Genomic DNA, 14,935 nt, shown 5'->3' with positions numbered 1-14,935 from the left:
TAATGGTACAGCCCCTGGTGTGGCTGCATGTCCACTGGCATTGGGGCTCCGAGATCTGCTGGCCTGCTGCTCCCTTACACCCTAGAAAGGACACACAGAGTGACGAACAAGGTTAGGATGACAACTGGGAGATCTTCTGGCCCACTGCTCCCTCACACCCTAGCGAGGACACTCAAGAGACAAGAACAAGGTTAGGATGAGAACAGGGAGGGGCAGAACAAAATCAAAGTCAACCCCAACAAAACCTAACCACCAAACCAAACTAAACACTTCACGGGCAGAGTGAGTCCTTAGCCAGCTTCCCTTTATAACCTGGAGAAGGGCAGAGAGAAAGACGAACAAGATTAGGACGGGGACAGGGAAAGACAACTGAACCCATCTGAACCCAACCCAGCCCAACTATACTAAACTGTTGGTGGGAAGAATGAGCTTTGTTAGCTGACTGCTCCCTCCTGCCTCACGGGGGATACCCAGACACAAGAACAATGTTAGGATAGGGAGAGAACAACGTAACCAAACCAAAGCAAAACGCCTTGTGTCTTCGAAAAGTGAGGCAGGGAGACAACCACAACCACGGTTAGGATAAAAGAATGCTTTAGGATGTTAATGACAGACCAGATCAGACCAAACCAAACAGTTCAGGGGCAAAATGAGCTCTTCTACCTCGCCACAGCTTTTACGCCTTTTCAGGGGAGATTTTGAGCAGATGAGAATAAATGAGCTTATAGGAGCAGGATAAACCAAACTAAACCAGGCCACTGTGATATGGGATGAACTCTGCTAACCAGCCGTATTAGATATATCAGAGATATATATAAATTCCTATAAATATAAAGTCTATAGGCGGTTTCAGTGGAATTGCGTTGCTAGGGAACAGCTTGGACCCAAGTTTCTAATATCATTAGCTGACAGGAAATCAAACATAATCTGTTGTAGAATGTTGTCAAGTTGAAACCACCAATAACAGGAGCAGGACAGACAAAACTAAAGTGAATGGTTCATTCAAAGGCAGGATAGGCATTAGGCATTGTCTCAGATAGTGGCTCAAATTGCGTTTTTGAAGCTAGACACGCAGCGGGACCCACCTGTGATCTGGCATTTGGAAGGTTAACCCAATTGCAGATGTATTGGTACACTCAATTCGAGTTAAGGCTCAGTGGTGTGAGATTGAGAAATGGAGGGGAGAACATTGTTTGGCTGCGTAATACATTTTTAACCCTTTAAGAAACCCGACCAGCCCGGCGGCTGATTGGCGCAGTGGGCAAGGCGCTCGCCTCTAACGCAGGATACGCTGGGTTCGAGCCCAGCTCTTGGCGTTGCTACCGGCTGGCCGGTCGTTCATACTAACACAATTGGCAAGTGTTAGAGGGTGGGAAAGCCGGTGGGTGGGGATTGGACGTTGTGGACAGCGACTCCTACAAGTCGGTTTGGTGACGCCGGTGCGGCGGAAGCAGGAAGTAGCGGGGGCAGCGTGAGTCTCCCACGCGTTACTCCTCGCCGCTGAGAGCTCGAGCTGCTGCGGTGAAAAGATGCGACAGGCTGCCTCCTCGTGTACCGGAGGGGACACGTGATGCAAGGCTTCTATCCTCCCTACAACCGACCAGTGGGAGGTATAGTCTAGCAACGTTCAAGACAGGGGAGGGAAGAATTGGATAATACGAAATTGGGATGGGAGAAAAATGGAAAATGGGGAGAAAAAGTGGATAAAAAAAATAAAGAAACCCGACCAATCTTTTGCTGTCGACTAAAAACACACTTCTTCAATCAATATCTGAAATTAAAGATAAAAAAATATATATATAACCTAACCTTCTTACGGTCATTCACTCTTCCACTAAATAATCTTCCTTGCCTATATTACTACCTACTATACTAATATGTCTATATTAGCCTACTATGCACTCAACACTGCAGCACCCAAGTTTCAACACTGATTCAACATTGTTACTTAGCTGAAAGAGTTGTACCCTTCCGTACTTGTCGTACAGAACTTGTAAGTCGCTTTGGAGAAAAGCATCAACTAAGTGTCAAAATGTAAATGTAAATGTTAAGAACATAGACAGCATTGCAAGACCACAGTGAGGGGGCTTTCTCACTAGCCATTCGGGGTCGAATCACAGCGCGATCGCACCAAAATAGGGTGTGATCGTCCTAATGAGAACGCTCCCCCCGTCACCGGGGACGCTGATTCGCTCCAAACCTGGACCGCTGGAATAGGTGGCTTCGGGTGCGCGCCAGTGGGAGCGGGGGGCGTGGTGTGCAAGCTTACTGTAATGCTTTCATGCTTGCTTGAATTTTGGGCAGATAAAAACATACAGCAACAACTGGACAATACCCACCAAAACTATATTTATGGGCAATTTGGCGAGTTCAGACCTCAACCAAACAAGCATGTTGAGCCTCACGGCTCAGTGGATGAAAACTTCGAGATGAAGCCACGTTACAAGCCCAAGACTTCCCTGGCTCGCATTAGGCCTGCCAATTTTTTTGCCATTGCTATGTCTACTATACATTGGTTTCTTGTTCGAATGCATTTATTTCTATAGACCAGTGGTGCCCAACCAGTCGGCAGTGATCGACCGGTAGATCAATGACATGCAATATAATTGACACGAGCAATGTTAGCTGCTAACTAGTATTAAATAGGCTAAGCTAACTAGCGTTAGCGGTAACCCTGGAAAACGCTCAAAGCGGACTCCACGACACCAGTTCCATTCGTGAGAAAGGGGGGTGGGTTATATTGACAAGGCTTGACAACAGAGGTTCAAATATAACTTCATATTTATTGGTTATTTGTTTCTTTTTTTTTTATCCACTTTTTCTCCCATTTTCTATATTTTTCTCCCATCCGAATTTCGTATCATCCAATTCAACCCTCCCCTGTCACGAACGCTGTTTCTTGCCTCCCACAAGCCGGCTGCAATGTGGACTAAGTCATACATAGCACAAGTCCCCTCTGGTACTTGAGGTAACAGCAGTCACATCTTTTCACCTGCGCAGCTCGATCTCTCAGTGGCGAGGAGTAACACGTGGGAGGCTCACGCTGCCCCCGACACTTCCTGATTCTACTGCGCAGGCGCACCAACCGACCTGTAGGAGTCGCTGTCCACAACGCCCGATCCCCACCCATCAGTTTCCCACCCCCTAATACGGCCAATGTGTATTAGTATGAACGACCAGCTAAACTGAAAGCAATGTGGAGCGCTGGGCTCGAACAGGCGAGCCCAGCGTCTGTGCATTCGTGGCAAGCGCCTTGCCCACTACGCCGCGTAGCCGCCCTGGTTATTTGTTTCTTTATATCAGCATCCAGTTTCCACCACCGTGTGTTAAACTCTTCCTGTGTTGACGTTAGAGCGTGACATCATCGCCTACGGAAGCTTACACGCTCAAAACGCAAACAAAACCCGGAGCACACCAAGACTGCAGTGTGTACGCAAACTAGAGGGGGGAGAGGGAGGGGGGGAGTTTGCACCCAAGGACGGAGCGGAGCTGATTCGACCCTGAATGGCTAGTGAGAAAGCACCCTAAGATTCAAGAACGTTCATTAAAGATACAGGTCCGATTTTTTGCAATGTGACCTCAGTCATATCGGAATTCATGCGACATTCTTGACATGTGTCACTCTTGATCAACATTCGTCACAATTCTGCACTGGTGGGAGTCACTCTGTGAATAAAAACATGGAAGGCAGCTATGAAATCTTGTTTCTGTGAAGCGATTCACATCACAATCCCACCACTGGCTCTGACTCCGCATCAAACACACACCTTCATACAGAAGTAGCAACCACAAAAACCCATAATTTTAAATGTATCCTCGTTGTCATCTGCTCATGAATTCTCTGGCTTCCACTGCACATCAACTTATGAATGAAAGTGGCCTCCATGTTTACTTCCATATGACTGCATGTGACATCTTTGTTATTGTTTTTGTGTGCATGTGGGTCAGTTCAGGACCACCACCAGTTCACACTGGCATCTGATATTGGCCATATTCATAAAACAATAAACAGCCAAATGAAAAACAAATGCTACAGAGCTCTCACAACATATTGGTAAGTTTTATGACTGATTATCACATATCCTCCTCACAACAGAACTATCGGATTCAGGTAAAACATGTGAACTAAAACTCAAGGAGCTGTTTAAAGTCCTCTGCTTTTGTGGTTTGTTAAAAGTCTGAGATGGATGATAAACCCAAGTGCTCTAATGCCATACATAGATCAGTAGTGTGTGTAGCTGAGGGTGTTGTACATGATGCGGTTATACATAGATCAGTAGTGTGTGTAGCTGAGGGTGTTGTACATGATGCGGTTATACATAGATCAGTAGTGTGTGTAGCTGAGGGTGTTGTACATGATGCGGTTATACATAGATCAGTAGTGTAGCTGAGGGTGTTGTACATGATGCGGTTATACATAGATCAGTAGTGTGTGTAGCTGAGGGTGTTGTACATGATGCGGTTATACATAGATCAGTAGTGTAGCTGAGGGTGTTGTACATGATGCGGTTATACATAGATCAGTAGTGTAGCTGAGGGTGTTGTACATGATGCGGTTATACATAGATCAGTAGTGTAGCTGAGGGTGTTGTACATGATGCGGTTATACATAGATCAGTAGTGTAGCTGAGGGTGTTGTACATGATGCGGTTATACATAGATCAGTAGTGTAGCTGAGGGTGTTGTACATGATGCGGTTATACATAGATCAGTAGTGTAGCTGAGGGTGTTGTACATGATGCGGTTATACATAGATCAGTAGTGTAGCTGAGGGTGTTGTACATGATGCGGTTATACAAAGATCATGAGGGTGTTGTACATGATGCGGTTATACATAGATCAGTACTATAGCTGAGGGTGTTGTACACGATGCGGTTATACACACTGTGTAGCACACCCACCTCTTTTTCTGCCCATCCATCAGCCTAATTGCTACTGAAATACTGTATGTGCAGGATGGTAGGTTTACAGTACAGTCACCTCCTCAACAAGCACAGCAGTACCACATACATGTGCACACGCCACTGCACCAGGTGACCGTGGGCCACCGATATTATGCAGGACAGGCCATACGACAGGACTGATGGGCCCGACATGCTCCCAGAGATTAGACAAGGCCCTGAAACACAAACAATGGGATCGGAGGTAATCTCTTCTTTCTAAGTGAAACCACATTATCCCTCACACACCCCGCAGACAGACACTGGAAACCTGCTGGTTCTCCCACCACAAGGTGCAAATCAGCAAGTTAGAGAGAGATGACTGCAGTGGAGAGAATGATCACTGTATAGCCTTTCACCAAACAAAGAGAAAAGGAACCAAAAGAAACAGAGACATCTGTTTACAACAGGTTACAAAACATGTAGACAGAATTCAGGAGCTTTGTGTGTGGAATAGGTAATACATAATCTTTTAGGTTTCTGTGTGCGTGTGTGCGTGTGTGCATGCGTGCGTGTGTGTGTGTGTGTGTGTACAAGTACCAGTATAGGTAATTTTAGCTGAGAGACGTTGGGAGCGAGCACCTGCTCATTACAACCAACCACATCACTGCAGGTACTAATAACTGGAGCTGTGGGCTCTTCCATGGTTAGAGAGGCAATTAGGGTGACACAACACTGCACACCGATAACTACCGCTGCCACAGGTGAGGGAAAGGATGACAGACGATGGGAGGGGTACGTCAGCCATTTTTGTTTAAATCTTAGTCAGGTTAATTTGTCCCTGTACCTGTGTTCATGTCTTGTCTTTTCTTTTAATGTCAAACACTTTGTAACTGTTGAATGAATGAATAAAAAAATAAACAAACATACAAATAAATGAACAAATAAATACATACATTAATTAATGAATTCATGAATTCATGAATTCATTGATAACATCTATTCTCATTAGTCTGTGCCCAGCCTCTGTGTGTGGCAAGTCTTTCCCTTTGTTCGCCAATGGAATCAGCGGCACACGTGTGGAAAGAGTTGCAGACCTCTCCTTGCCGACCCAGTGTGACTACTGTTCATGTGACAAGTGTTCAGCCCCTACGTGAGAGAAGCTCCTGTCCTGTGGAACGATGAAAGCCCTGCAGTCTGACGGGAACAGGTTGCCGGGTCTGTTATGTAGTAGCAGCGGTGTTAAAAGGCCAGTGGGGACCTATTTAAGCCCACAAGCCACCATGGGGGATTTGGTAATCTCAGATGTGGGAGGAGTGGTGGGTGGGGGGCATAATGACGTTGGGACGTTCCTGGGTAATTGCACATATTCAGCATTGGGCTCAGATGTGCGTATGGTAATTAGGAGGAAGTGCTAAATAGAGATCTCTCCGTCCGCCTCAGCTGTCCTGTGCTAATAAATACCAGGAGGGGGGACCCCGGACCCCCACATTCACACACTGAGATACAGTGTGGATATAGAAGTGTGTGTGTTCGTGAAAGAGAGAGTGTGAGTGTAGAAGTGTGTGTGTTTGTGAAAGAGAGTGTGAGTGTGAATATAGAAGTGTGTGTGTTTGTGAAAGAGAGAGTGTGAGTGTGAGTGTAGAAGTGTGTGTGTTTGTGAAAGAGCGAGTGTGAATATAGAAGTGTGTGTGTTCATGAAAGAGCGAGTGTGAGTGTGAATGTAGAAGTGTGTGTGTTTGTGAAAGAGAGTGTGAGTGTGAATATAGAAGTGTGTGTGTTTGTGAAAGAGAGAGTGTGAGTGTGAATGTAGAAGTGTGTGTGTTTGTGAAAGAGAGTGTGAGTGTGAATATAGAAGTGTGTGTGTTTGTGAAAGAGAGAGTGTGAGTGTGAGTGTAGAAGTGTGTGTGTTTGTGAAAGAGCGAGTGTGAATATAGAAGTGTGTGTGTTCATGAAAGAGCGAGTGTGAGTGTGAATGTAGAAGTGTGTGTGTTTGTGAAAGAGAGTGTGAGTGTGAATATAGAAGTGTGTGTGTTTGTGAAAGAGAGAGAGTGTGAGTGTGAATATAGAAGTGTGTGTGTTTGTGAAAGAGCGAGTGTGAATATAGAAGTGTGTGTGTTCATGAAAGAGCGAGTGTGAGTGTGAATGTAGAAGTGTGTGTGTTTGTGAAAGAGAGTGTGAGTGTGAATATAGAAGTGTGTGTGTTTGTGAAAGAGAGAGAGTGTGAGTGTGAATATAGAAGTGTGTGTGTTTGTGAAAGAGAGAGTGTGAGTGTAGAAGTGTGTGTTCGTGAAAGAGAGAGTGTGAGTGTAGAAGTGTGTGTGTTCATGAAAGAGCGAGTGTGAGTGTGAATGTAGAAGTGTGTGTGTTTGTGAAAGAGCGAGTGTGAATATAGAAGTGTGTGTGTTTGTGAAAGAGCGAGTGTGAATGTAGAAGTGTGTGTGTTCGTGAAAGAGTGTGAGTGTAGAAGTGTGTGTGTTTGTGAAAGAGCGAGTGTGAATGTAGAAGTGTGTGTGTTCGTGAAAGAGAGAGTGTGAGTGTAGAAGTGTGTGTTTGTGAAAGAGCGAGTGTGAATGTAGAAGTGTGTGTGTTCGTGAAAGAGAGAGTGTGAGTGTAGAAGTGTGTGTGTTCATGAAAGAGAGTGTGAGTGTAGAAGTGTGTGTGTTCATGAAAGAGCGAGTGTGAGTGTGAATATAGAAGTGTGTGTGTTTGTGAAAGAGCGAGTGTGAATGTAGAAGTGTGTGTGTTCATGAAAGAGCGAGTGTGAGTGTGAATGTAGAAGTGTGTGTGTTCGTGAAAGAGAGTGTGAGTGTAGAAGTGTGTGTGTTCATGAAAGAGCGAGTGTGAGTGTGAATATAGAACTGTGTGTTTGTGAAAGAGCGAGTGTGAATGTAGAAGTGTGTGTGTTCATGAAAGAGCGAGTGTGAGTGTGAATGTAGAAGTGTGTGTGTTCGTGAAAGAGAGAGTGTGAGTGTAGAAGTGTGTGTGTTCATGAAAGAGCGAGTGTGAGTGTGAATATAGAAGTGTGTGTGTTTGTGAAAGAGCGAGTGTGAATGTAGAAGTGTGTGTGTTCATGAAAGAGCGAGTGTGAGTGTGAATATAGAAGTGTGTGTGTTCGTGAAAGAGCGAGTGTGAGTGTAGAAGTGTGTGTGTTCATGAAAGAGCGAGTGTGAGTGTGAATATAGAAGTTTGTGTGTTTGTGAAAGAGAGAGTGTGAATGTGAATATAGAAGTGTGTGTGTGTGTGTGTGTTTGTGTGTGTGTGTGTGTGTTTGTGTGTGAAAGAGCGAGTGTGAGTGTAAATATAGAAGTGTGTGTGTGTGTGTGGGCGGCTGGGTAGCGCAGTGGACTAAGCACTCGCCTACCACCGCAGAGACTCTGGGATCGAATCCAGCTGTCAGCGGTACCTCCGGCTTGGTCAGTCGTCCCTACTAACACAATTGGCAGTGTTAGCGGGTGGGAAGCCGGTGGGGTATGTATGTGTCCTGGTCGTTGTAAACAGTGACTCCTACTGGTCGGTCGGGGCGCCTGTTCAGCAGGGAAGGGATCTGGGGGTAATAGTGTGATCCTCCAACGTGTTACACTCCCCCGGTGAGAGTCCTCGCTGTCAGGTGAAAAGAAGCGTCTGGCTGACTCCACATGAATCGGAGGAGGCCGACAGTGGGGAAAATGCGCGCAACGACCAGGAAGGGAATTGGCATAACGACTCAATTGGGATGGGAGAAAATAAAGAAAATAAAAAAAGGGAGAACAAAAAAAATAGATAAAAAAAGAAGAAGCGTGTGTGTGTGTGAGCTCGGTGGCAGGTGTGCATGAGAGAGTGCATGAGCAGGACTTTGGGAAACAAGTGTGTTTGGTTTGGAGCATGTGTATATACAGTATGTGTGTGTGTGTGTGTGTGTGTGTGTGTGTGTGTGTGTGTGTGCGTGTGTGTGTGTGTGTGTGTGTGTGTGTGTCTGTGTGACACGTTATAAAAAATGGTGGTGTATGTGAGAGTGAGAGTGGTGAATTATGTATGAGACCACCTGTGCACAAGAGAATATCGGTATTTACTGAAAAATGTCCCAGTCTTGGGAGTATGTATGTGTGTGTGTGTACTGTATGTAACCGAGTTCTGTGTGTGTTACACAATCCATATGTATGTGAATATGTAAAACACACTGTCTGTGTATGTATGTGCTCATGTACTGTATGTGTGTGTATGTGTGCGTGTGTGTGTGTGTGTGTGTGTGTGTGTGTGTGTGTGCGCAGTGCTGACACAGGTGTGGCAGTATCCTGCTCCCTCTCTTTTAAGTCAATATTTAGTAAGAAACTCTGAGAGAAGGAAGGAGGAGCTTTGCTCTCCAGTATAATCTTGTGGCGCTGGGAGTGGGACGGGGCTGCAGCGTATTAAAAACCCCAAGGCCATAAATCAGACAGCTAGCTAAACAAGTCCTCTCCCCTGTGGGGCGGCGGGGCAGTGTAGACGCGGGGCCGAGGGGGACGCGGCGTCCAAAACCACCCTCCGCTGCCGAGTGAACACCCCATAGCAAACATCTCAAACTGAACACCCTCCTCCTACCACCGCCAAAAGCCCCAGACAAATACCCCAAACTCAACAGCCCGCGGCCACCAAGCCTCATCAATTATCTGACAATGAGCTCTTTACCATCCCAGTGATGTGATCAGGAGGAGTGACATGACGTGAATGAAAAGCGGCAAACTGGAATATCCATTGAGACTATTATAGATTATTCGCGTTCAAAAGCGGGAGCTGAGCGGAAAACCTAAAAAATTAAAATAAAGCAACACGAAATGTCCGTGAATCTGAAATGTTCATCACACACACACTTCACATGACCAATAAGTGGATTATGGTTTGGTAAGCTTCCGCCCTGCGGTGACTCTGTGGCGCATAATGGTCTTCCTGACTGTCTGTCAGTCACCGCTGCAGAGCCAATGTGGCCGACCGGACTCAGACCTGCTCCTCTCAGGCAGGAAACCAAACATCTACCAGGTAGCAGTCATCCAAACTGGCCTGGAACCAGGGATATAATTGAGCTTCACGTACTTTACTTACGAGGTGGTTTTAAGGGACGAGGAGGTGTTGGAAAATCCCACGGTACTCATGTATACAGTATACAGTATATACAGGGTAAGGGGACACTTACTACAACGGCAACGCCTACAACTGAGTCTGTCACCCCCCCAGTCTAAACCTGGCCCGGCCCATCACATCACAGTTATCATTACGCACAGCCAGGCCACCGTACATCACAGGCAGGCCAGGCATATCACACACATGGCTCAGTCACACTACTGCTGCATACTGCTGTGGGGTCATATCAGCAGCAGCGAGCGCCGTTGAGAATCACACAAAACAACTTCAGTGGAGTGTTGAAAATGGCCGCCCCTCGCATTTGGTATTGCAACAAAACCGAGATGTGTTTTGGCAGAGATAGTTTTTCCAGATTACATCCTGCAGATACAGATTGACAATTATATTTGTCTATATTGAAGCCTAAGACATATTTGTTTATTTTTTTGTTATATTCTTCTAAAGGACCATAGTGGTATGGTGATAAACCATTCTGTACGTAGGTGGCGTCTTGTCAAAGAAATCGACGCACGCATTGGACTAGAAGACTTTAAACCATGGAAACTTGGTCAGAATATCAGCGTTCTATGCTCTGCTTGGTGCCAGACTTTGGTGCCAGTTCTATTGAAGATATATAAAAAGATATCTAAATATACCAGCTATCTGAGCAAATATACATCAACCAATATATCAAACGTTAGCTAGTTAACGATGCAACAAATTGCTGATGATTCTGACGTCCGAGGTATTAACCTGTTTAAATGACATCATAAACGAGAAGATGGCTGATCCCATTCAACTCAATGAACTTTTCCACACAATGTGCGTTCAAATGCTACAGTGTTGGTACAAATAGGAGATCACCATGGGCCGGTGTCTTATTTGATTTTTTTAAGGTCAGGGGTAATGTAAAATATGCGCATGCTGTGTTAGTGAATGGGCTAAAACTCATATTTAGATCAGCATGGTCTAAATAGTAGTCATTCTTACAGTAATATAAACCTCCTGTTGAACCTTTTTTAAGTGGTTTGGTTTTGTATCATTTGACCAGCATTATTGCTTTTGGTGCTTTGTGGTTCCTGTCTCTGGGGACATCACCTGAGAGGACAGTGGTCTCCATGGGTCACCGGCTCTGTCTGACAAAAGGCACGATGCCTATAGATATGACTCTACGCTGCGCTGCTCTATGGCCGTGTAACACTAAACTAGGGCTCTCTCACTGGCTCCTCTGAAAAAAGATGGGCATTTTATGACAACCCCTGTTCTTGTAGCCCTATTTCTCAATTACTCTGAGGGTGAATGTGAATGCAAATGTCTGTGTGTGTGTGTGTGTGTGTGTGTGTGTGTGTGTGTGTGTGTGTGAGAGAGAGAGAGAGAGAGAGAGAGAGAGAGAGAGAGAGAGAGAGAGAGAGAGAGAGAGAGAGAGAGAGAGCGAGAGAGAGAGAGAGAGAGAGAGAGAGAGAGAGAAAGAAAGAGAGAGGAAAAAAGAGAGAGGAAGAGGGAGAAAGGGAGAGAAGGCAAATCTATTATATCTATTGAGGGAGACGGGACACACACGTAAAACAACCTACATAAAACTCGAACACATCTCTGGAACGAGCCTGGGCAATATAAACACTCATCTCTCTCTCTCCCCCACACCATCTCTCTCACTCCCTCCCTCCAAACTCGCTCACTCTCTTCCCTACCCTCTTTCTTGCTCTTTCTTGCTATCTCCCCCTTTTATTCCCTTCCTACTCTCTCTCTCACTATTTTTCCCTACCCTCTTTCTCTCATTCCCCCTCTCTCCTTACTCTTTCTCTTGCTCTCTCTCACACAGACACATACACTCAATCACTCTATCTCTCTCTCTCTCTCTATCTCTCTCTCTCTCTCTCATTCCCCCTCTCTCTCTCTCTCCCTCATTCCATTTTGCTCTCTCTCACTCTCCCCATTCCCCCTCTCACTCTTTCTCGGCTCATTCCTGCCCTCGCCCCTCCCTCCTCCCTCCTCCCCCCTCCCTCCTCCTGGCTGAGCAGCAGTCGAGGTGGGTGTTCTTGGGCTGTTATGACTTGGGAGACGATAATGGCAGCTATAATGTAGCCAGCCGTTCCTGATGTGGCTGGTCTTGTGGGGGATTCTGTTGTGTTAGGGCCAGAGCCGGGGAGGGAGGGAGAAAGAGAGGCGGGGCTTGGGCCCTGAGCCAACCACAGTCCAGATCCTACCTCCTTTTCTTCTTCTCTTGTTATTTCTTCTCTGTCTTGCTCCCCTCCTCCACAACTTTTTCTAGTCCTGTTGTTTTTCTTCAGTGGTAAACTTTGTTTTGAAAATTCTGCCATTGTTTTTGTAACCTCCCTAACATAGACCCTCCTCCTCCTCCTCCTCCCCTAACCCCACCCCACCCCCCTTTTTACCCCCTTACCCAGACTCAGTGAATTCCTCACAGCTGCTGTAATGTGATGGGGGCCGACGGTACAAGCCCACCAGTGAAAGGCCACACTTACTGGAGACATCACTGCACTGTACAGTAAGCTCACTGACCCCCTGCACGAACACAAGTAGAAGCTGAATGACTTCTTTAACAATGTAATCCATTAAAGATTAAGAATAACTTTTCAAAGAAAGACGGCCCTCATTCATCAACGTGGACGTAGAAAATGTTCTATTTCCACACGTAAGCACAGAATTTAGAATGAGTGTACGCACGGAAATATTGGGATTCATCAACCGTGCGTACACAGGTCCTATGCCCCGTGTTGATAAATACCACTTTGTTCTACCGTCAATGCTCGTGCATGATTATCCATATATGGTCATGAAACACCCCCCTTGGGATGTGAAATAATGGACTGACCCGAGCGGAACTCTGAGAAACTCCACGGGAGATTATTCACTGAGGCGCTGTCGAACCAAGAAGACACAACGCGTGTTATGGGATAAATAAAAGGCTGACTTGTACACGGTGATGTCAGATATCAACGGCTCCCTAAGACCATTGCTGCAATTCTGCCTGGACAGCTCAAAACACTAATAAAGACCGTTCGTTGACCACTGTTTGGCGTTGGTTGTGTGTCATTATAACCGTGCTGTAATATGAATGCCTTTATTAGTTGTGTTCGATTGGCTATAATATGATTTTTAGAGGCATCTATTTTGTTGTCGGTATTACCGACAACAAAATAGATGCCTCTAAAAATCATATACTATTAGGTAGCCTATATGAATTACATATAATAGCAGCCATAGCCTACATTATGCAACAGTAACTTGCGCATATATAACACACAGCCCTGCGAAGCCTGCATACAGTAAACTAACTTGACAGACGTCTACACGTACGGTGATGTCGGATATGATATCTATTAACCATTGCTGCCTGGGCAGCGCAAACACTAATAAAGACCGTGCTGGAATATGACTGCCTTTTTCCGTTTTGTTTGATTAATACCCAGGGATTAAAGTTCTCCTCAATTTTATTCCAAATCGCGACGGATTTTCCGTCAATTTTCTACCTGCTGCATATGATTTCTAGAAGCATACATGTCAGTATTGGGTATTTTTTTTTTTTTTTTTTTTTTTTTTTAAGTCTTTATTTCGAACATGCAATGAATACAACAAACAATAACAAAAAAGAAAAACAACTCAATCTGCATGTTCGAAAAGGAGTAGGAAGAAGTATACACTTATTTAATCCTACCCCTTTTCCACTACTCAAATGAGTGTACTATTTTAAACATAAAAAAGAAAAGAAAAGAAAAAAAAAAATATATATATATATATGCAAAACAAAAACTATATATGTATAAAATAAAATAAAATAGAAACAAAATAAAAATGTAAACACCTGTGAATATCAAGTCCCTTCTTCATCCCTGTACCTTGTGAACATAATTTCCTTATACATCAGTTTGAATTGTCTCATGTTTGGACATTGCTTTAACACCACATTAAGACTGTTCCACAGTTTCACTCCACATATTGAGATGCAGTGTTTTCTCATGTTAGTGCGTACGTTTAGCACCTTTAAATTGTGTTCTCCCCTCAGATTATAACCCCCCTCCCTATCAAAGAACAATTCTTGAATGTTTCTTGGAAGTGCATGACTTTTTGCTTTATACATTAATTGTGCCGTTTTAAATTCCACAAGATCATTTAACTTCAATGTCTTTGACTCCAGAAACAATATGTTAGTGTGATCACGATAACCTGCAATGTGAACTATCCTTATGGCCCTTTTTTGGAGTATAAAAAGTGGTTGTAGTGTAGACTTATAATTGTTTCCCCAGACTTCAGCACAGTAATTTAAATATGGTAAAACTAGTGAACAGTAGAGAATGTAGAGTGATTTTCTATCCAGGAAGTGCTTTACTTTACTCATGACTGAAATGCTTCGTGAGAGTTTAGATTGGACATGTTTTATGTGAGGTTTCCAACAGATTTTATGGTCTATTATTACACCTAGGAATTTATTTTCATAAACTCTTTCAATAATCACATCATTTATTTTAACTTGTACCTGAGTATCCAATCTACAGTTTCCAAACAACATAATTTTAGTTTTGCTCAAGTTCAATGATAATTTGTTTCTGTCAAACCATTCCTTCAATTTCTTCATTTCAGATGTGATGACCTCTAAAAGCTGCTGGACATTCTCACCAGAAAAAAAAAGATTAGTGTCATCCGCAAATAAAATACATTTAAATATATTGGTAGCCTATATAAACAATAATACGAGAGCATATACAAGAACAATGAATATCACTGCCATGTATGATGTAGCCTGCCTTTCAATACATGAACTTGAATTCCATCATGTCTGTGTGCTGAGCTCAGTGAAGTTTCAACGGAGCGAGGTAATCTATTCTAATCAACAAATTGAAGTAGAAAGCATTCCGTTGTGGCCAATCTTATTTGGAAACATGACACAAAATAATAGTATGTCGCTTTTTATTTGAAACAATATTTAATCGCATTTGGAGGTGCGTTCTGCTTCTGCCCCC

The 14,935-nt window shown here is 44.3% G+C and overlaps 1 protein-coding gene across 1 annotated transcript in view; it reads right to left on the bottom strand.

The window, feature by feature from the left end:
* gli1 (GLI family zinc finger 1) overlaps window positions 1-14,935 on the bottom strand; it is a 144,232-nt gene that overhangs the window by 27,288 nt on the left and 102,009 nt on the right. The window contains exon 2 of the mRNA XM_084317699.1: window positions 1-81. This exon is cut by the window's left edge and continues 30 nt beyond it. Within this exon, the coding sequence (XP_084173825.1) occupies window positions 1-41 (41 nt within the window). The 5' untranslated portion in view covers window positions 42-81. The remainder of the gene's footprint in view (window positions 82-14,935) is intronic.

Source organism: Notolepis coatsorum (assembly GCF_963971535.1).
Source record: "Notolepis coatsorum genome assembly, chromosome: 6".
Taxonomy (NCBI): domain Eukaryota; kingdom Metazoa; phylum Chordata; class Actinopteri; order Aulopiformes; family Paralepididae; genus Notolepis; species Notolepis coatsorum.
This window is presented reverse-complemented; position numbering and strand designations above follow the sequence as displayed.